At 37.0% G+C, this 24,201-nt stretch overlaps 1 protein-coding gene across 3 annotated transcripts in view; it reads right to left on the bottom strand.

Moving 5' to 3' along the window:
* LOC131154585 (uncharacterized) overlaps window positions 1-22,153 on the bottom strand; it is a 108,338-nt gene extending 86,185 nt beyond the window's left edge. Inside the window, exons 1-7 of one of the 3 annotated variants that reach the window (XM_058107458.1) lie at window positions 21,780-22,065; window positions 21,589-21,679; window positions 16,523-17,137; window positions 16,264-16,388; window positions 16,049-16,143; window positions 15,693-15,929; window positions 4,911-5,001 (exon numbers count right to left, since the gene is read on the bottom strand). In XM_058107458.1, coding sequence (XP_057963441.1) covers window positions 4,911-5,001; window positions 15,693-15,929; window positions 16,049-16,143; window positions 16,264-16,388; window positions 16,523-17,106 — 1,132 coding nt within the window. In that variant the 5' untranslated portion in view covers window positions 17,107-17,137; window positions 21,589-21,679; window positions 21,780-22,065. Of the gene's footprint in view, window positions 1-4,910; window positions 5,002-15,692; window positions 15,930-16,048; window positions 16,144-16,263; window positions 16,389-16,522; window positions 17,138-21,588 lie in introns of all 3 variants that reach the window. The other 2 variants (XM_058107457.1, XM_058107459.1) reach the window with 2 other exon arrangements.
* Between the last annotated feature and the right edge of the window lie 2,048 nt (window positions 22,154-24,201).

The following is a 24,201-nucleotide window of genomic DNA, read 5'->3' as shown; positions in this document are numbered from 1 at the left end:
AAAATATTTTTGATATATGTACTCTATGATCATTGTGCTCATTACAAAATTTTATTTCTCTCAATAGGCTGAGATTACGGTCTGTCTCTCTAGCATCACCAAATTCTCATCAAGAATATTTTTGGGTGATTAGAAACAACCTGAGAAACTTTATATTCTTTGTTTTGATTTTGAAGGGGTAGGTGACCCAGACCATGGTGCAAGTTTGCACTAAAGTTAGCTTTCTAGCAAGAGAGGGAGAGAAAGAGGATATTGCAAGAACAGGTTGTCCTACTGAGCTGTGAGCTGCTCAGTGTACTTTGATCGTCAGATTATAGTGAAAAATCTCAAGCAAGTTTGCTTGAGTGAATGTGGGTCACGGTCAACCGAACCACTATAAAATCCTGTGTTCATTCTGTTTTTGTGTTTGATTATCCATACATTTTAGAATATCTCAGCACTGTACATAGACTTTAATCTCTGATTGCATGACTTCAGAAGATCTTGATACAATCTTTTCTAAGAACTAATTTCAAATCAAAAGAATCTGATACACAAAACAATTTTCATTTCACCCAATTCACCACCCCCCAGGTCTCTTGGGTTGCCAATGTAGGACCAACAACTGGTATCAGAGCAGGTAGCCTAGTACTCTGTTTTGTACAATAGAGTAGGATCAATGGCATCCATGGCAAGACCCGGTCTTGCTAAAGGACATCCGACTAAGAGACCTCCCTTGTTTAAAGGATCAAACTAAACATATTGAAAGGTTCACATGAAAATCTACATTCAGTCCATTGATGTTAATGTATAGAGAAATATTCTAGGACCCTATATTCTTCGTAATATTGTCAATAGTAAACCTTTTCCTAAGACTGAAAAATGCATGGCATGAAGATGACAATCCTGTTCAGCTAAATGCAAAGGCTACGAATGTACCTTTACCGTGCTCTAGATCCAAATGAATCAACATAGTATCCAGATATGAATCTGTAAAGGAAATTTGGAATAGACAAGCAGTACATGAAGGAACAAATCAAGTCAAAGAATTTGAGATAAATTTGTTGATGACTGAATTTGAAATGTTTTGTATGAAATATGAAGAGTCTAAACATGTATTCTCATTTTACAGACGTCATCAATCCAATGAAAGGACTGGGTAGGAGCTTTCCCAGTGGTAATTTGATGAAAAAACTAATAAGATCCTTACCAATGGAATAGGAAGCGCAAAAATTGTTGTTATTACTGAAACTAAAAATTTAAATACATTGTCAACAGATGAACTGATAGGATCTGTTATTACTTATGAAATGGCAATGGATACTATTGATTAGTCTCCTGTGTAGGTCAAAAAGGGCATAGCTCTTAAAGCTAAAGAGACCACTCATAAGGAGAGCTCAAATGATGAAGAAGATGAATTAATAGGTAACGCAGCAAGATTTTTAAAGAAAATGGTTTTACTAAAGGAAAATATTTTGGAAATTTTTTTAAAAAGAGATGATACCAAAAATAAAGAAGAAATAATTTGTTTGAATACAAAAAATAAGGACACTGTCAGACTGACTGTCCATTATGCAAGAAAAGGAAAGCTTCAGGAAAGAAAAGTCCATGGCTGCAACATGGAGTGATTCATAATCTTCAGAACCAGATAGGGATTTGAATGAGTAAGAGACTGCCAATCTGTGCTTCATGGCTGACATGAACGATGACAATGAGGTAATATATGGCCCTCCCTTCTCAATTCGTGGCATACTTGACAGTATTGAAAGCATGTATGTAAGATTTCTTAAACTAAAGCAAAGAGTTAAAGACGTGGAATCTGGAAATCTTGAACTAAAGCAAGTTAGTAGAGAAGAGTTAAAAGAATTTGAAAACCAAATAGTGAAATTTGAATTTAAAAATAAACAACGGCAACAACAAACCAAGCTTTTAAGTCCCACTAGGTGGGGTCAGCTAAATGAATCCTTTTCCACCAATTCACACTAAATTTGAAAATAAAGAATTGAAAAATAAATTAGAAAGTTTTACTCATCAATAAAAATACAAATTTGAATGAAAAACCAAGCCAAATAGCCTCATCTTTTGTTTAATGTAATTTTTGCAATACAATAAGAAAATTTTTGAAAAACAAAAGAGAAAAATCTCTAAAGGGAAGCAAAAGTGGATTCCTAGAAAGGAATAATAGAACATTAACATATATGGACCCAGCAACTCCTGGGTACCAAAATCAAGAAAGTGAATTTTCTTTTGCAGGAAAAATCAAAGAGAGAGGAGAAGTGGTATCATGACAGTGCATGATCGAGGCACATGACTGGAGACAAATATAAATTCATCACTATTCAACCAAGAGACTTCAGATTTGTGATCTTTGGCGACAACAACAAAGGTAGAGTACTACGAGAAGGTACTATTGATAAGAATACTAATGCAAAAATTGAAAATATCTTGTTAGTTGAAGGATTGAAACATAATCTTTTAAGTATTAGCCAGCTACATGACAAAGACAAAAAAAAAAATTATTTACTAAAAATGGCTGCATTGTGAAAATCTATATCTTTGGCATAGAAGATTGGAACATTTGAATTTCAGAACTGTTATGAATGCTTCCAAGTATGGATTGGTCAAGGCATTACCTTATTTTGATCCAAATATAAACACCATTTGTGTTGCATGTTTTTAAAAGGGAAACAATCAAGGCATTCTTTCAAATCAAAAAATTTGGCTTCTGCTAAAAAGCCTCTTGAATTACTACATCTTGATTTGTTTGGAGCAATGCAAACTACAAGTTTAGGAAGAAAAAGATTTACACTGGTAATTGTAGATGACTTTTCAAAATTCACTTGAACAGTATTTTTAAGATCAAAAGATGAAACATTTTCTGAATTGTTAGTTTTATGCAAGAAAGTTCAAAACAAATTAAATTTTCATATAATTTCTCTAAGAAGAGATCATGGAAAAGAATTTGAAAATAGAGATTTTGAAAACTACTGCAATACCAATGGGGTTACTCATAGTTTTTCTGCTCCTAGAACTCCACAACAAAATGGAGTTATTGAAAGAAGGAATAGAACTTTGATAGAGGTGGCAAGGATTATGTTAAATGACAATAATTTGCTAAAATATTTGTGGGCTGGAGCTGTGAGTACTGCTTGTTATACTATCAATGGAGTGCTTATGAGACCTATGCTTGAAAAGACTCCATATGAATCAATTTTTTAAAGGAAACTCGACATTGGGTATTTTCAGGTATTTGGATGTAAATGTTTTGCACTAAATGAAGATCTAAGCAACACGCCTACAAGGACTCTCAAGAGATCTTGTTCCCATATTTGCATCCCAAACATTATCCAGCAAGCCAGATTTACTTTTTATGACTTTACGCCAAAGGAGTCCTCTAATGGGAACTGCCATAGTCATTTGCCCCGATAAAGTAGTTTTTTCAGACACCAACTTACCAAAACTCAAACCTCCCTCCAACTTTGAAGTAAAATCTCCTAGCTAACCATATGATCTCTCTTCTCTTTGTAGATTCTAATTCTCCTCTTTGTACATTATTTCCTCTTTAATGAAATATCTCTTCTTTTTATACCAACATAAAAAATGGGCAGCCCGGAGCATGAAACTCCTGCCTGTGCGAGGTCTAAAGAAGGGGCAGACCACGATGGGTCTATAGTACACAGCCTTACCTTGCATTTTTCAAAGAGGCTGTTTCCATGCCTTAAACATGTGACCTCCAATTGCCTAGACACCTTCTCCACTGTGTCCTAAAACCCAACAAACCTAGTTACCTCCCAAAGGAACCCCTAATAAGCAAAGACTCTAAAATAACATGCTCAACTAAAGAAGCCAACTCCAAGGATCAATTAGAAACGTAGAACTAAGATTTATAGTAGCAATCCACTCTCTTTTTTCCCAAAGTTATTTTTAAACCAAAAGTCATTCAGGAAAAACTCACAGTGATCACCTAAAGGGAAAAAAATTTAGTTTTCTCATCAAAAAAAAAATTTATCAAAATTGCCCAAGAAAAAAAATGGCATCATCTGCAAAATCAATATGAGACACAACCACACCTTCACTACGCACTTCAATCCCTCTCGCAGTCGCAGAGCCTCGATTCACTGCCCTATCTATCATCTAATCAGGACTCAACAACGAGAACAAACAAAAAAGGGAGATAACAGATCCCCTTGACTAATGCCTCTAAAGGCCCTAAACCACTCCTTAGGTTCACCATTGATAATGACTGAAAAGAAAGCATTTGAGAAGCACCCTCTCATCCAAGAACATGTCCTATCCCCAAACCCTTTCTAGCAAAGAAAGACTTTATCCAAGAAATTACAACTAACCCGATCGTAAGCCTTCTCAACATTCAATTTAAAAATGACTCCATCTTGTTTTGAGCACAAAACATCCTCCACTACTTCATTCAGCATCCAGAATCTGTCCTCTCCCAACAAAAGCACTTTGGACCCCAAAAAATTAGTACTTAATTGATATTGCACAGTACTAAACAAAGGAGGGAATGGGGAGCAAAACAACTCTTCATCAACTCTTTCGCATTTACACTCCCTCAAAAAAAAAATATTATTTTTATAATTGACTAATAAAAATACAAGGAAAATGAATTTCAAGTTCCTTAAGAAGATATGCTACCAAAATATGACTTGAAACGGTGCTCAGAATAAAAATGTATCACAAAGAAAAACACATACCAAAGAACGGGTGGTAGGCCCGATTACATGATGGCTTTTGGCAGAATGGAATCAAAACCAGAATATATATACACACTCAAGCACATACACATATACATACATACATATATAATTTCACTAAATAGAAACACAATAAATTCATCTGCGTCAATTACAAACACATTGCAAAACATGACAGCTCAAGCATGAAAAAAACCTAGCAACTTTAAAGAGTATTACCTTTCTTTAGCAGGCATTTGGATGTATCAAAAGGTTCAGCGGTCTCCGGCTTTAAGGAATCAGAGGCGCTCTCAGATTCACTAGACACTTGCTGCCACCAATGCAACTCCATAATAAGAATACTATGCAAGCTCAACATGATACCCGAAAAATATTACAGGAAACTAACATATAATAACCAAGCCCATGTATGATACAAAAGGGAATCTAAAACAAAAAGTTCAAATTTTTAAATTGATCCATTGAAGCACATATTTATAGTCAAAAATATAGGTAGCGTTACTCGTCCCATAGAATATTCCTAGCCAATGACGTGAGCATGGATAAAAAGAAAAGGAAATAACTCGAGAATACGTAGCCATTCATGAAAAAAGGGAATAGAGTGAAAAAGCTTGAAGTGAGATTGACAAAGGTGAGCAATTAAAGGCAATTTTGAAGTTCACAACAGTTTATTGTAAAATTACATCTCTAACCCTTTTTATTAATTATCTATTTTGACAGCAAATTATAGACACCCAATAAGATGCACCACAATCATACAAACACTCCCTCTCATTTTAAGAAGTATACTTGCACCCTTTTCAACTAGTTTCACTTGCAGTGTTAATAAAGCAAACAAAATACTCCAATGTTCTCATGTCTTAAACAAGGTTGCTTGTTATAAATAAAAAGAAATTTATTAAAAGGGAGGAGAAATACAATGAGAAGGACAAGGTATCCTACTAGTCAAACAAAGAAAAAAAAAATGAAGAGAAAAACATAAAGCCAGTTAAGGTTGTCAATCTGGTTGAACATCTGAAGAGGACGTTCCTTTCAAACAACCAAAAGACAAAACCCAAAGCAAAGCAATCAAGCTAATTTTATCCCAAAGCAACTGCAGAGGCAAAGAATGCCCATTAAAAATGCATGCATTCCTCTCTAATCAATGCTATAAAGCAAAAGAACAACTCCACAATCTACTAGCATCCACATTCCTTCCGAAGCCTATGAAAGAGGCGAGTAAGAAATCTTCCAAGGAAATTAGACATATTCTATACTCAATTCTCTCCAAAAAGAGCCAAACAACATGTTTTTATAACTGTTAGATTACCACTTTACCGAAAAGCTTAAGTTGTTAGGTTGTGAGCCAACATTGTATATCAAGCTTTAACACTCCCCCGCACGTGCAGCCCAACAGCATGTGGAGAGATAATTATAGGGAATATAATAATTTTAAAAAAATCATACAATTAATGTGGGCAACGAGACTAAAACCCAGGACCTCCTAGTAACCAGCTCTAATACCATGTTAGATTACCACTTTACCTAAAAGTTTAAGTTGTTAGGTTGTGAGCCAAAAATGTTTATCAAGCTATATCAATAACATTTGGGCAATAGAGCAATGCAAAAAAAAAATGAGAATGAGTGTCACTACTATCAAAACATATCAAAAAAACATTTGGAGACAGAGGCATGTGAAGTTCCCTAATTTGCAAGGCATTGTTCATGTTCATTCTATTAAGGACTATCAACCAAATGAAAACCTAAGCTTTCCAAAAAAAATTAGCAAAAGAAGCAGAGAAGGAATGAATCAATGAGAGAATACCTGCTCAATGAAGGCTGGGAAAAAATCCAACAAATTAAGCAAAGAAGAAAGCTCATCAACATTGCAATGCTTTCAACAAAAATGCAAATTCCATGAAACAACACTTCCTTAAACAACCATGAAGGAAGAAGCGGATGCATTATGCAGCGAAGAACACAAAGAGCTAAAGAAAAACAAAAGATAAAGAAGCATCCCCACCCACATATCTTCCCCAAAATGAGTCTAAAAATCATCATCCACTTTGTATTCAATATGGAAAAGAACAAGGAGGCAATCTACAAAATGAATTTCCAAGGACCGACATGAGTAACCTTAGTTCCAAATCAGCATTCTAGCCGTTCTCCAGCAAGCCAAATCTGCTTATAATCACTTTAATCAGGGAGTTATTTTCAAAGGGGAACTGCCACAATCACTTTCTCAAAAGAGCAATTTGTTAGGGTCTTAGAGTTCTACGACCCTAACACATGGTTTTGGTGTATGATTATCGAATTCGGAATATGATCGGTTAGCCTAGATGCGACTGTGCTGTTATCACGGGAATGGTTTCGATATGTATCGGTGACATGGTGGTTGGTCTAGATAATTCTAATTGTGGTGTTCTCGAATATAAGATGTATGATCATTAGATCCCTAATGGTTACTCGTATGTGACCCAGAAAACTTCGGAGAATGACTCTTGGGGGTACACCAAGTCACCAAGTTATGGGTACTAAGTGAGCAACCCTAAGGAGTACTCCCGGGGGGGAAGGGCTCTTGACATCCTCGAGGGCTGTCTTGGGCTTCCATGTTGGATTGGGAGCTCCAAGGATGATCAAGTTGGGAATGAGTACCAACTGTCACAGACGTGGAGTTGTCAAAGGCCAAAAGGAATCACCCTTGCCGAAATCCTTTTGAAGTGTCAAGGAGTCACGCCTGTGCAGCGACAAGACTACAAGAAGTCCAACCCAGTTGTACTCATCCTTATCCAAGGAAACACTTAAGTGTCTATCAAGTCTCATGGCTCGACAACCCTTGAACCAACTAAGGTCATCACTAAAGAACCCAAACTTGAATGGCAAGGGAAATAACTCACATTCCACTAGTACTGAGTAGCATCATCTAAGATCCCAATTGTGCTAAGGGGATGAGAGTTACCCTCGGTACTAGTGGAATGTAAGTTATTTCCCTTACCATTCAAGTTCGAGTTCTTTAGAAATGACCTTAGTTGGTTCAAGGGTTGTCGAGCCATGAGACTTCATAGACACTTAAGTGTTTCCTTGGATAAGGATGAGTACAACTAGGTTGGACTTGTTGTAGTCTTGTCGTTGCACGGGTGTGACTCCTTGACACTTCAAAAGGATTTCAGCAAGGGTGATTCCTTTTGGCCATTGACAACTCCACGTCTATGACAGTTGGCATCAAAGTGAATCTCTTGATTTTGAGTGAGGAATTAGATGGAAACTATTGGCATCGACTCAATTATAGGTATTCAATTTGCGACACGATGGGGGAAGGAGCAAGTTACCTTTGAGTAGGTTCTTGTCACGCGATTCCCTCTAGTCATGTAACCCGTTGCAAGTAATGAATTGAAAGTTTACCTTCAATGAATATCTTGTGAACGTCATGTTACTTGATGGCGCCCTATACCCTTGATAAGGGATAAGGGTTGATGGATGGAAACAAAAATGAGAATACCTCGTGCCCTTGAGGCGGGTAATATAGCCACACTTTGGGATTCATCCTATGGTAGTTGGCACTGGAGCCGGCACAATTGCCACACTTTGGGATTTTTCATATTGTGGTCTGCACTAGAGTCATGTAACAGTCTTGGGCCCAATTCCAGTGAGATATTGTCTACTTTGGCCCACTAGCCTCACGAGTTTGTCCTATAAAAGGCGCCTCCCTTAATTGGAGCTCAAACCCTCCTTATAAACTCAATATCTCCCTAGTACACATCCAATGTGGGACCATGATAGGCTCTCCCGCCCAATCTTTGACGTCCTTGTCAATGTGATTTTCCTGGTACACATTCGATGTGAGTCCATGATAGGCTCTCCTGTCCGATTTCCAATGTTCACATTAGCGTGATCTCCCTAGTACACATCCGATGTGAGACCGCGACAAGCCCTCTCGTCTAATCTCTAACATCCTCGTCAAAGTGGCTTACACCTCTGTACAGGATCCACTCATATGATAGCAACCCCAAGGCAGATCCACTCACATGATAACACCCCCAAGGCAGATCCACTCACATGATAGTACCCCCAGGGCAGATCCACTCACATGATAGTACCCCCAAGGCAGATCCACTCACATGATAGTACCCCTAAGGAGGCTCTAATACCAAATGTAACGGTCTTGGGTCCAACTCTGGTGAGGTATTGTCTGCTTTGGCCCACTGACCTCACGAGTTTGACCTATAAAAGGTGCCTCCCTTAGTTGGAGCCCAAACCTTCCTTATAAACCCAAGATCTCCCTAGTACACATCCGATGTGAGACCGTGACAGGTTGGTATGGTTGTCACACTTTGGGAGTCGTCCTATTGTGGTTGGCATTGGAGCTTAGTTGGTTTATTCGTTTAGACAATGTAGTGTCCTTGTTCCACAAGCAAAGGTGATACTCTTCGATCAAGTGGAAGTGGGCAACCGAAGGAGTTTGTCTAGGGTTGCCTTTACAGAATTTGAGAAGTTCGCACCCATAGAATGATGTGACATTCTTAGATCTATAGAGAAGACTAAGTTATGTGCACCTTGGACAAACAGTTCTTGAACCACGAGTGCGGCTCTATATTAGTCATGATGGTGACATCCTTTGAGACTATGTGGTGTCCTCGTCCCATAAGCAAAGGTTATGCTCTTAGATCTAATGGAAGTGGATGGTTGAAGAAGTTTGTACAAGGGTGTGTTTACGGAAGGTGAGAAGTTCGTACCCATAGAGAATGGTGACATTCTCCAATCTATGGAGAAGAACAAGTTGTGAGCACCTTGGACAAATATCCTCAAGCCATAAGTTCGGTTTGGTGTTAGTCATGGTGGTGACATTTAGCTGGTGGGGTATTGAACAGAAGGGATCACGAATGTTGCTAATTGAACTTCACTGGAACCCAATTGCTCGTGCAATATGTTCCAGAGGGAATGAATGCGGCAGAGACCGCTATTGTGGAATTGACACAAGCATATTTGTGTGACGTATATTTGATGCCTTAATTGATGACCCATGCCAGAGGGCATTGGAATGAGTGTTGTCGGAGGGCATTTGAGCCATGTTTCCAACGGGCATATGTGTCATTGTGGCCACAAGGCCTTGTAATGAGATTTTCCAAAGGGCATTTGGGTCATGTTGCCAGCTAGCACATGTGTAGTCGTAGCCAGAGGGCCTTCTTGCTTGTTATTGTTGTGCAGGTTTATGCAGTAACTGAGCTAGAGGACTTCCCTTCAAAGGAAAGTGTGAGTTCAAGCCAAAAGGGCTTCCTTTCAATTGAAAGTTTGCATTCGAGCCATAGGGCAAAGATGTCAGGATGGTAACCACAACAAACTGTGGTTAAGATTGGTTTTGTCAGAGCACAAAAGAATGGAGATTGATGAATTTTGATTTGGATAAGCACGACGGACAATGGTTGAGATTCGTTTTGTCAGAGGACAAGATATTATGAATCGTTGAGCTTCGAGTTGGGTTTTGAGATTATTTTGTCTGAGGAGGACATGAAAGATTGGTTTCAATATTGAATATTGTCATTGGTCGCGACTTGAGCTTGAGAAATGAAGACTCGAAGAAAGTTCCCGTAATGATCCGGTGGTCGGAGTTGAGCTTAATGGTTAACTTTATAATGGTGGGATTTTAGATTTGTTGGTTATCTCATGAGGAATTGAACCTTGGATGCTGAGATCATGTTTCAGAAGTTTCCTTAGGGTGGACTCATCCTTGAAGTGGTGTTCGTGAAACACCTGGGATGGAAACTCGCCCTCGGAACGACTTGTCAGGGTTTTTCTTGGTTGGCTCATTGGTCATGTTTACCCCATGGTTTTGAGATTGGTTGGTTGTGAAGAGACTCTAGGGTGGGGATCCATCTTTGGAGTCAAGTTGTGTAAGACTCCTAGGCGAAAACTCACTTTGGAGTTGGTTTGTTCGTTTCAAGCTTTGATGGTTATTTGATGGTTTACTACCAAGCTAGTTGTTGGCATTGACTAGGAGAACCTCCGAGGTTGGATCTAGTCTTGGATGGTAAAGCTGGTATGGAACCTTGAGATGGTATTTGAACATATAAGGATGGTACCGTATTGAATGTCAAAATTGGGTTATGCTAGAACCTTTGATCAAAAGTGATTTTGGGTTGGTTGCTCCATGAGCTGAACTGCGATGAGTCTCAACTGGTTTCAAATCGAGTTTGGCTTTTGAGAAGTGAGTGCTTTATGAATCAGTGGGCAAACACTCTTCGGAACTCTTGTAAGAGTTTGGTACTGAGAGACAAGGTTGTGAATATGGATCCATATCAAGGATTGAGAGTTTGAGTTATGGGAATGTGTTAATCAAGAAAATGGTTTGGTGGGTTGGTTGGCGGTCAACTTGCGATTAAGTTAAGACCTTGGACATGAAAAGTCTTGGGTTGGTTCAAAGATCTGAGTGTGGTTCAAAGAAAGCAACATTTGGGTTTGGATTTGAGTTTGGTCGAAGACCTTCTTTTCAAAGATGTGTGCCACAAGCATCTTTGAATTCATATTGGCATCAAGTCTATGTGAGATCAGACAAGATTGGTTAGTCTGAAGAGTTCCTATTTGTAGTTAGTTGAAGCCTCCTGTGTTGGGGTTCATCGAGTATTACTGGAACTGATTTGTGTATGTTCATCAACGAGGACATTGATAGACTGAGTGGGGGAAAATGCTAAGGTCTTAGAGTTCAGCGAACTTAACATATGATTTTGGTGCATGATTATCAAGTTGGAGGTATGGTCAGTTAACCTGGATGCGACTGTATTATTATCATAGAGATGGTTTCGACATGTCTCGATGACGTTGTGGTTGGTCCAGATAGTTTTGATTGTGGTGTTCTTGAATCTAAGAGGCATGATCATTAGATCCCTGGTGGTTACTCGTATGTGACCAAAAATACTTTGGAGAATGACTCTTGGGGGTACACCAAGTGAGAATCCTATCTCCCCCGATATCTTGATGGGTACTAAGGGAGAAATTCTAACGAGTACTCAGGGGCAAGCTCTTGACATCCTCAAGGGCTGTCTTGGGCTTTCGTGTTGGATTAGGAGCCCCATGAATGATCCTTTTGGGAATGGAATCATGCAAGTACTCTCATTCCAAAGGTTTGGACGTGCATCCTTCTTAGTTGTCAGCTATACAGTTGGGCAATATCATCGAGACCCCGGTTGTGCCTAGGGGATGACAGTTACCCTCAATACTGGTGGAATGTGAGTTATATGGGTTCCTAGTAATGACCTTGGTTGGTTCAAGGGCTATCGAGCCGTGAGACATGACCACTAGGTTAGAAACTTGAGTGTTTCCTTAGATAAGGATGAATACGGCTAGGCTGGACTAGGTGCAGTCTTGTTGCCGCACAGGCAGGACTCCTTAAAACTTTGGGAGGATTTTGACAAGGGTGATTCCTTTTCGTCATTGAGAAATCCACATCCATGACATAATGCTTATAGACACCAAATTACCAAGACTTAAACCCTCTCATCAAGACACCTACCAATTGACTGAGCAATCCCCCTACAAACTCATACCAGACCTAAGAAAATCTCTCTCCACCCCCAAATGGACCTATTACCCCAACTAGAGTACTAAACAAAGACCAAAAAAAAGAAAAAATCAAAGGGGAATAGATGAACGCCAAGCTTGAGCCAAGGTAGTAAGCAAACCCATAGAAAACAAAGAATTTTGCGTATACAAAAGGTGTATTAGCATTGGTTACTAGGTTGACAAATGTCGGGGATAGGATTAGCCAAGATGGAGAGCCTTAGCCCATTCACATGTTATAATGCGGGCCGGTCCCTACCCATGGACTAAGAGTGGCTAAACAATAAAAGGATTAAATTGCTCTTTATTTTTCCTTTTCTCTTTTCTTGTATTATTCTTTTCATTAAGGGTATTTTAGTCTTTTAAATTATTAGTCTGTCCTTTATATATGACCATCCTCCTAGTCAATCCAAATCAGTCCCATAAACCTTAGCCACCAAAATGAACGCACACTAGAAACCTTAGCAATAACAGGATCCTGAAAACATCAAAACGAGGATTACTACCTGAATGGATATCTAAATATATTAAAAATCACTGCAAGATACCATTAAGAACCAAAAAATCGAAATATAAACCCACATCCAATCTTAAATCTATGGCAGGAATCTCATTCTCACCCATATTTTTTTTTTTAACAAAAGAAAATTATTAATGGAGAGAGAAGCAAAACTACAATCAAGAGGACAAATCCTTGCAATAAAGGAAAAAAATGGAGAAAAGAAAATAGTAACCTGACTAAGCCATATTAATTCTCAGCCCATCAACTTTCTCAAAAATTTAAATGATGACAAGGACACTGCAAAAAATCCCCAACACCAGCCAAGAAGAAAATAATATCATCTGCAAACTGCAAATGAGACCCAACATCTCTACCCTGCACAAAACCCTCTATGAACAGCCCTATCAACCAACCAACTAAGCACATCTAGACTAACAAATAAAATGGGCAGAAAACAGTAGTTTTATTGATTAGAACAAAAATAAATATAGAATAAATTGAGTACTCTGACTCATGTCAAGAGTATATTTCTCACTTATATTATGGGTACAAAAATGGATGAAATTGATCTCTTTTCAGTAATGCTAAATACAGAGTCTAACAGATCAAATATTGGTTGAATATAGCGTTTCCCTTTTATTAGTAATTACAATTATATACACTAGTCATCCTGTGAAGGAAAGTCAAGATACCACACATCAGCTTGATCAAAATAGAGGCAATGAAGTAGCACACAAGGACTCATAAGGACAACCCCTTCCCCTCAATGTTGGATGGCCGTGTGTGTACCATTTAGCAATGTATCTTATTTTTCAATTTATCAAGACAAAGGGTGAAAATATTATTTTTCTTAAAAAGTCGTAGGGCATCATGATATCTGGACCTGCCATTAATGGAGCGCCATCAAAGAGAGTTATTAGAATTATAACAAAGCTAAGTAGGTGTTTGACTGTTAGTGTAGTTTTCTCGCAACAAAAAAGAGTTGTCCAAAAGAAAAATTAGTACCATTTGATTTCCAAACATGTTAGGATAAATAAATACACACACACACGCACACACATATGTATGATTTTTCAGAAAAAAACGAAATTATATTAGAATAGAAGAAACAGTAAAACACACACACATGCATATGAGATAAAACAAAGTGGAGGGTCAGGTATCGACCAGGGGAAAACAAAAGAAAAGAAAGAAAAAATGAAAGAAGTAAAGCAACAAAAAAATTTACAATAAGGAGATCATCCACTCCCAGACCAAAAAGGCCCATAGAAGAGTAAGGAAAATAATTTTGTCCAGGGTGTTGGTCTTGATAGGAATGATGTGGTGATCTCTCATTGTACTTCGCAGATGATAATGTTTTGCTCTTGTCAGATGAAAGGAAGTTTTTTTTCATACTCATCATTTTACAAGTTTTCAGGTTGTTCTCTTGGCTTGAGATTAATTTATCCACGCATGGTTGAGCTACAAACAATCCAAGTCTAGCGGTGACTTCAAGATTTGCTGCTCTTGTAGGTTTTGGGATGATCCTGCATTGACCTTTGACTTTTTTAGAAGTTACTCTAGGTGAGAATCCTCAAGCTAAGGGGTTTTGGGTTCCAGTAATTGCTACAGTTTCTAATGACTTGATGGGTGGAAGGGTATGTTTTTGTCCTGGGTGGTTGCATTACTTTAATCCAAGAGTGTCTTTTTACAATTCCCTCGTATGTCTCATCCTTGTTTAAGATTCAGTGGAGGCTGCTAATCAGCAAAAGAGGATTTATGAGAAATTTCCTACTCTCGCGGCTTTGAAAGAGAGGAGGTCATCTTGTGAATTAGGAGAGTGTTGAATTTGTCCTTTCGGGGGGGTTTTTTTTTATCGATGTTGTTGGCTTTAAGAAAGGAAGAAGGCAAAGGTTTTGTGGCAGTTTGCTGTTTTTGCAGCTGTTTGGCTATCAGGTTAGGAATGAATGATTGGATTGTTCTTTATCATGTTTCATCTATAGATCTTATTTGGGATAGGGTTGCTTTTTAGACGTCATTGTCGACGTTCACTTCTGGATGGTTTCTTAATACACCCTTCTCTGATATTCAGCAGGATTGTTTGGCCCTTTTAGCTTTGTTTCTTTGTTTCTCTGTTCGAAGTAGTTATTGTTTTTGCTTTTATTTTATAATGTGAAGATTCCTTATCGTCTTTGTTTTTTCTCCCTCTCAATTAATATATTTTTTCTTTTCTATCTAATAGTTATTATTTATTAATATTATTAGTACCATTAGTATTATATTTATTGTAACAATAATCATTATTATTATCAGTGAACGGGAATAATTTCTTCAAGCAATGAATGGTCGAGAAATTTTTGTCCCATGAAGTTGGATCTCAATGGAGATTGCCATAAGAATAGGGATTTAATACCCGTCTTTTGAGGGCATCTAGCATTTCAAAGGAATCTAAGATGCCTGCCATGGTGCCGTGCACGATTCTCATGAAATTCCAAACAGAGGCATCCAACATTCCACAGGCCATGTTCCCAGAATCATGTAGAATAAAACGAGCCAAATACCCCATTGTTCTCTCTTATGCACATGAAAACATAGTCGAGCTTTCATTCCAATTCATGCCACCAAGAATCACCAGTTATTGTCTTCTAAACTACATTGAATACTACATTTGATATAGCAGGGTTCTGTCATAAAATGCTTAATTGTACCTTCATACACCAATATAAGCAAAAGGGAGGAACTAGAAGGAAATATATTGCAATCACTTGCTACAGTAGAACAAAATTTGATAAGTGAGATTTATGCATATAAATGATTAGAGATATAGCACAATCATGCAACACGTTCATTACATTAAAAAATCGAAAGTCAAGATGGGGAAAGATTATTTACAAGCTCATTATTAAGCCAAAGAAACACACTTTCAACAACTATTCTACAGAAATCCAATGTGCATTTAGAAAATTAAAAATAATAATAAAAAAACATACTTTCTCAAAATCTTCAAGGCTGTAGGGAACAAGCTTCTTGAGGGCTTCTGCAGATGCTCGAACATCAACTTCTTCATCATCACTGCCCTCAGATTTTGCCTCACCACCACTTGTCCATTCTTCTTCATTAGTTGCAACATTCTCATCCTCATCTTCTGAGTCTGAAGTACACTCATCCACCAATTCTGCACCATCATCATCTGATTCAGATTCCAACGAACAATCCTCACCAAAATCCTGCACCACAATAATTGATACAAATACAGTAGTCTCTTGATATTTGATGTCATTTTGGGACATAGGAGAGAGAAATTTGAGAATTAATTAGAAAAACAATCGAACATTCCCAAGCTTACAATGGAAGCAAGAATACTGCTGTCAAGAACAAGCAAGGGAACTTGTAAATCCCGAGCAAGTGCTCTGACTAATCTTTCCCTATACAACTCCATGCCTGCCAAATAATCAACTCAAATTTTCATTCACTTCCAATAAAAGCAAAAATCATTTGAAAGAAAAATCTAAGAAAGTACATCAAAAGGCATGAGTTCAAATGGATGCGTTAGTGAGCAACCTGGAACACTTTGAAGCAGTATTCTCCCACTAGAAGATGTCAAACGAGCACCATAAGTTGCAGTAAACTTCTTGTGTTTTAAATGGGAAGCAGCACATTCCACCAAAAGACTCTTGGTGTGTTCACTATGAAAAGAAGAAAAAGGAAGAAAAACACTTTCAATCATCAAAAGCCGAAAAATTATATAAAACGAGGGGGGGGTGGAAGAGAGAAAGAGAGACAGAGACAGAGACAGTGAGAGAAAGCTATTAGGAATTACTGAATGTAGTAAGGAAATGTTTCCCATGTCACTGTTATTTTCTCCCACGGAACAACTCTCCGCAAGAACTCATTTTTTAACTTTTCCCGTCTAGATAGAAAAGGGGATTCCCTCTTTTTGCTCTCAATAGCCAGTTTCTCATTATTGAGCCATTCCTTTTGATCTTGCTCACCGAGTATTGCATGCTCATTGCAATGTCTCACATCTTCCCTAAGCTTCCCCTGCTTAATCTTTCCCTTGTCAAAGTTAGCCCCATCTTTGACAGGTATATGTTTATCCTCGCTTGCATTCCTTCCATCACCTTCAGAGCTATATACACGTACTTGACTACTTTTCCAACAAGCATTAGATTTCCCATGCAAAATTGTACAGGTATTACCAGAGGCAATCCCCCGAGACAATAAAGAATCTAACATATTTCTTCTAATCAAGCTGCCCCATAAGGGGTAGTTTCCTGCTGCAGCTGTATAGTCAGATTGTCGAGAAAAATTTGTTTCTATATAGCCTGACTTATTTAAATATTTGGAAGGCTGAAAGACAGAACCCAATCTCTGATTTCTGCACTTCAATCTCCTAGCATACATTGCAGCTATTTACTCTGACAATAAATTTCACCTGCAAAGCAAGGTAATCATGGTTCATCTGAGTGCCTCAAATTTTGAACACAAAAGATAAATTCCAAAATTGCTTTACAGCTACAAGGGAAAAAATGGCTAATAAAGGTCCAGAAAATTTTGGTGAAAAGACATGGCAAATCAGGAAGAAAACTATAATATTGTCAAAGTCTCAAACAAAGATAACTGATATATAAATAAAATAAAATAAAAACTATAAGTAAAGACAATCGAATAACTTGAACCCCCCAATTTTACTGCAAAAAAATGAAGGAAAGAAAAATATATAGAACTTTGAACTATAGTTTGGAAAAAATAAAAAATAAAAAGGATCATCAAGGATAAAACAATTAAATGCATTATAATGAAAAGAGGCTTTTTAGTCATGGGTAAACAAAGAGGATTATTAATACTCATTATCTGAATTTTTCTTTTCACTAAATTTGCAGGGCAGCCTAATGGGGCATAAGAATAAGCAAATAATAAGTGGATGCTCACATTTTTAACTAGTTTCCCTAGAAATTAATAAATGTAACTTAAGAAATAAATGCACTATGCTATGCTGAGCTTGGATTTTTCCATTTTATCAGAACAAAATCAATGTAAAACATATTGGCTCAAATATTTATATATTTTCCTTTACTCTATTTCCCATCAACTAAAGCCACAAAAAAAAAAAAAAAAGGTAAAAGAAGTACATGCATTACAAAATATCAGAATTATAGCTAGGCTTGGGGCAACAGTTTATATCACTCACAAGTCACAACAAACTCCAAAACCCAAACCCAAGGGATTACACACTGACAAGATTTAAAGAAACTACATGACAAATAAACTCCAATTGCTCTAAAGATAAACAGATACATAATGGGAGGTCTCCAAATGCCCATCTCAAGCAAGTTAATAATTTAACTAGGTCTTTTGCAATTAAAATTTCAACACTTCTGATTATAAAAGCAAAATTTACTTTTCAAGAAAAATAAAAATCTTAAGACTCCAGGAAGTAGCAACACTCCAAGACCCTCTGAGTATCAATATCGGATGCGTTGATCACTGACCCATCCAACACATACTGGAAATTAAATTCATTAATTGTATTTTTCCATACAGCCCAACACTTCCCAGCAAGTCTTTAGTGCTTTTTGTTCTTGGATTGTTTTTCATTGTTGACAATACTTTTATGAATATGTTATAAATATGCTATACTTTCATGGATGTGTGGGGTCAAATTATGAAATATGAATGTAGGCAATGAAAGTAGATGAAATTTATCTGCAAATGTACGTTAATACAACAACCAAGCCTTAAGTCCACTAGGTGGGGTCGACTACATGAAACTTCTTCTACCAATTTACACAATCATGCGCAATTTTATCCAAACGATTCAAGGCTATTAAATCCCCTTACTATCTCATTCCAAGTTATTTTAGGTCTACCCCTACCCATTCCACTGTCCCTCACAGAAACTAGCTCACTCCTCCTTAGTGGTGCACTATTTGGCCTACATTGCAATGCCCAAACCATTTGAACTTCCCCTCCCTTATCTTCTACAAGAGTTACATTAACTTACCACAAATATGTTCATTCCTTAATTTATATTTTAACATTATACGACTCATCCATCTTAGCATTCTCATCTTGGAAACTTTTACTTTTTGGATATGTTGTTTCTTAGTTACTCAACATTCTAATTCATATAGCATAGCTGGTCTTATAGTCATCCTATAGAACTTTCCTTTTAATTTTAAGGGTATTCTACGATCACACAACACGCCCAAAGCATTTCTCCATTTTACCCAACCTACTTTAACTCGATGTATCACATCTTCTTCAATTTCTCCTTGTTGAAATGTACCAGTCATTTAATTTCTTGGCCATCAAGTTTAATCTTTTCTCTAATATTCCTCCTACTATGACTAAAATTACATTTCATATATTCTATCTAATTTCTATCAATCCTAAAACCTCTAAATTCTAATTTCTAAAGCTACTCTCCATAATTCTAATTTAAATTCTACTTCAACCCTAGTTTCATCAATCAAGACAACATCATCTGCAAACAACATACACCATGGAAATTCATTTTGGATACTCCTAGCAAGTTCATCCATCACTAGGTGAAAAAAAAAAAAAAACAGATAAAGGCTCAAAGAAAGTGTGATTGGATATTCCCTAACCTCTCCACTTGTGGTCCTAATGCTAGTCACTATTCCATCATACATATCCTTAATGACATTAGTATACCTACTACATATGCCCTTTTTTTCTAAAATATGTCATAGAACTTCCCTAGGTACCTTATCAAATGCTTTCTCCAGTTCAAACCATATGCAAGTCCCTCTTCTTTTTCCCAAAATTTTCCATTAGTCTTCTTAAAAGATATATAGCTTCTATAGTAGATCTCCCTAGCATAAAACCAAATTGATTTTCTAAGATCCTTGTTTCTAACCTTGATCTTTATTCAACTACCCTTTACCACTATTTCGTTGTATGACTCATAATTTTAATTATACAATAGTTATTACAATTTTAAATATCTCCTTTATTTTTGAATGTAGATATTAAACTATTTTTTCTTCCATGCATTTAGCATTTTCTTAGATTTTATAATTGTCTTAAATAAATTAGCTAACCATATAATTCTTTTATCACCAAGGCATTTCCAAGCTTCAATTGGGATGTTATCTGGTCCTATACCTTTCTAAATTTTCATTTTTTTACTGCAAATTTAACTTAATTAACTCTAATTTTACAAATAAATCTCATATTTTTATACATTTTACATTACCTAAGTCGTTGATCTTTCTTTATCTAACTCTACCAAGTTTAAATATGTCTCTTTCCCCTTCTTTTGTATCATATCTAGCATATATAATTATAATTTGATCTATATTTAGCTTCACTTAAAGCTTCTTTTGCATCTTGTCTCACCTCTTTATAGTTTTTGAAGTTTTCCATGTTTCTATATTTTTTTCCATGTTTTTTATACCAAATTATTTGTCTTTATGGCTTTTTGGACAACTTGATCCCACAACCAACTTTCTTTACTATTCATGAGTCTTCCTATTGATTCACCTAAAATCTATTTTGCTATCCTTTTAATAGAGCTAGTCATCCTACTCCAAAAATTGTTTGTCTACACCACCCCCTATTGTCCAATCACCATCTTTAATCATTTTATCTTTAAATTTTTTACACGTTCTCTCTTTAGGTTCCACCATCTAGTTCCCTTGCACTAATTTATATTAACCTTTCTCTTCCATTTTTAACTATCTAAGACTAAAACTCTATATTGTGTAGTTAAGCTTTCACATGAGATAACTTTATAATCCTTACATGATAAACGATCAACCCTCCTAGTTAAGGAAAATCTATTTGATTATTATTTTGTCCACCCATGAAGGTTATTAAGTGTTCTCTCGCCATAAAGCAAGTATTCATTGTAATATGATCATACAACATGGCTGAGTCTAAGATCATATCTGCAAACTTAATTTTATATTCATGTCCTCCCTGATCCTCTTGTAACACTCAATATCCTTTCTAATGTGTCCATTCAAATCAGTTCCTATGAATATTTTCTCAGTCCTTTTCTCCTTGATATACCTTGTGTAATACTATCTATATCTTACTAAAATTATCTCTTAAGATTTTCTACTAAACCTATTTCAGGAGCATGAGCACTAATAACATTTATTATCTCTTAGCCTAAGAACATCTTTTTATGATTCTATCCCAACTCTTTTTGACATCTTTAACACTATCTTTCTAAGTCTTTGTCTACAATGATTCCTACCTTTCTTATATTTTTCCTTACCAGTAGTTTGAACTTTAAATTCTGATTTTTCAATTTCTCTAACTTTCTCATTTACGTACTTAGTTTCTTAAAGGCAGATTACATTAATTTTTCTTCTAATCATTGTGTCCACTATCTCCATACTTTTACCTGTAAGCATCTCTCTATTCGATATTGCTAATCTAATCCTAATCTCTTGGACTAACTTCTTTACCCACCCACGTCTACAATGATAGGGGACGCTTCAGCAAATGTATATTATTAATGCCTATAATTCATGTAAATATATTTTAAGTGTAAAGTGGAAAAACCAATACTAAATCTGCCTAAATATGTATTTTAAAGTTTATTAAGTGATCTATCCCCACCATGTCGCATTCTAGTTTTCTTTTCTTTTTTTTTGCCAAAATTGTAGATGACATGTCATGCTTCTTAGCAAACACTAAATTCAATCAGACGCCAAATAACATAATCTGCAGGCCATTGCAAATCTACTCAGAGGCAAACAAGGACTAATCTATGCTTTCTGCATAAAGAAACACATAAATAGAGAGAGAGAGAGAGAGAGAGAGAGAGAGAGAGAGAGAGAGAGAGAGAACACAACACAAAACAACATACGAACACGCCAGCAGAAAGAGGATTGCAGAGTAGCAGACCTGATTCGATTTGTGTAGCGAAGCCCTAGAGTAATAGTCCCGTAGCCATGACTCATGAAAGAGTTACATGCATATGCAGATATAGACCTAACTGTGCGTCACAGAACAGAATTACTTGTTAGAGAGAGAGAGAGAGAGAGAGAGAGAGAGAGAGGCAATAAACAAGGGGGAGAGAGAACGTGCGCAGCGACCGTTTAGAGAGAGAGAGAGAGAGAGAGAGATGAGACGAGTTTTTAGCCCGGGGGCTGAGGTTGGGAGCAGGAGAGGCCCTTGTTCGCGAGACGAGACCAGAAGAGGGCAGTATCGTCGCCCGTGATGGTCTAAGGTGAATGCAATCGGACCGTACGCGCGGCTAGATGGTATCGGGCCGGAGCTGAACCCATTCAGCCAAAAGCCCAAAAGGCACCAAAGCACTTGTTCGCGGTTCAACGGATCAAATCAAATCAGCCGTAGGGTTGCGTTTGCAATTGCAGTCGCTCATCCCTCCGTTTTTCTATAGTGCACAAACGAAATGAGGACAAAAAATTTTCGTATCAACAAACCGTGACCCTCACCTACAAACTACAATCAAGAAAAAATCAAAATATATATATATAGATAATATCATATATATTTAAGTAATATTTTAGTTAAGGAACATTTTAATCTTTCTGTTATTATTAGGGTTAGATTTATCCAATTGTATTCAATATTTATATATAAAACATATAGGCAAAGGCAGCTTGTTTTGGCCTCTGGTGCGGCAATTCTCTCTCTCTCTCTCTCTCTCTCTCTCTCTCTCTCTCTTTCTCTCACTTTTTTCTCTCTCTTTGCATTGGGTCATGAATGTTTTCATGGTATCAGAGCACTAGTGAGTCATTCACTTTCTCTCTAGTGATGCGCTTGATGTGGATCACCCACTTGCAAAGACACTACACTGCAATCTACCCAACAACAATGGCACCATACTGCAATCTGCTTGATAGCAACGAGGCACCACATTGCAATCTGGCTGACGGCGATACACTTGCACGACCTTGCAAGTCAGTCAAGAGGGGTGCACTCATTAGGATTCACCCCACACTCAATGGCCGTGAAGTGCGCCTTCCAATTCTTCCAGTGGGACAACGTTACTCCGGGGTTGCAACATCTTGGCTTCTTTTGTTGATTGGATTTCTACAATTAATTTCTTTACATTTGAAGATGGTTGGTGAAAGAAATGATTTTCTCCAAGTTATTTGTGCTAAATTAAATAGAAATAATTTTCATATTGGGCATATGTTATGAAAAAAATTTTAATCGAAAAAAACTTGTGGGGATATGTTTCTAGTAATGTGTATATGCTCTCTGATGACAAGAAAGATAATTATGCAGAATTGTTAGTCTTTTGGGAGGTGAATAATTTCAAAATTATCACCTCGATTAATAATTACATTGATCAGCCCATTGGCATGTAGTTAGTTAAATTTTCTCCAGCTAAGCAAGTTTGAGATTATTTAACAAAATTATACACGCAATCCAATTTTGCTAAACGATATCAGTTATAGATGGATATTAGAGCAGAAATGTAAGGAGATCAAAGTATTCAACGATTTTACACTCTTATGACCAGTTTTTGGGATGAATTGGCAATAACTGAACCTGCAGATCTTAATTTGAATAAGTTTACTGCACTTATGAGAGGAACAACGAATTGTTCAACTTTTTATGGCACTTCAAGATGAGTTTAAGGCACTTCGTGGTTCTATCCTTCATCAGAGCTCACTTCTCTCTGTTGATTCAGTTGTTAGTGAACTAATGATAGAGGAAGTACGTCTCAAGTCACATGTGGGTAAAGGTCTTCTCCGAGTTCCTACTCATATTATTTTGGTTGTCTTATCTAAGTAATCTTCCAATAGTCAAAATCAACGTTAGAAAGTTGTCATTTATGAGTGTAGTTTTTGCAAGCAGGAGGGTCATTGGAAAGCTCAATGTCCATTATTATTAAGTAAGGGAGAACAAGAAGCTTCGAAACCTAGACATTATCACACTGCAACCACAACATCATCAAAAGAGTCGTCTCCCACTGCGCCTACACCATCTATTATTGTAGAGCAATTATAGAAGCATCCTTCTACGTCAAAGCCTATTGCCTTATCTGTTTATCCCTCTATAGGTTTGTCCTCCTCGTCCACTTCAGGTATATAACGACCTTCCTACTTTTCTATATATATATATATATATATTTCCTTTTCCATGTAATAACATACATAATAATCCTGCTAAACTGTCATAGTCGTGATCAACCTAAACCAATGGGTACCAGGGATATACCTGTCATATAACTCTGATACCTAAGTTGCGGGAAACATAAAATTACATATATGCCATAAATACCAGAAACCATACCAGAGTTCTACTAAATCTGTCATATCCATATATATACAGTCATCCATAAAAAGTCCCAAAAAGTATCCCTAGGGTCTCAACCCAAAAATCCATCTGACCCTAGCTCAACCACTTACCCTACAGACAGGGTAGCTCAAACCACTTCTACTGTTGCAGGGCTCTATCCACCCTCTTACCTGAATTTCCTGAAATGTTTGTAATGTTGGGGTGAGACACCTCTCAATAAGGGAGACAAATTAATATTAG

This window comes from Malania oleifera, chromosome 4, assembly GCF_029873635.1.
Source record: "Malania oleifera isolate guangnan ecotype guangnan chromosome 4, ASM2987363v1, whole genome shotgun sequence".
In the NCBI taxonomy this organism is placed as follows: domain Eukaryota; kingdom Viridiplantae; phylum Streptophyta; class Magnoliopsida; order Santalales; family Ximeniaceae; genus Malania; species Malania oleifera.
This window is presented reverse-complemented; position numbering and strand designations above follow the sequence as displayed.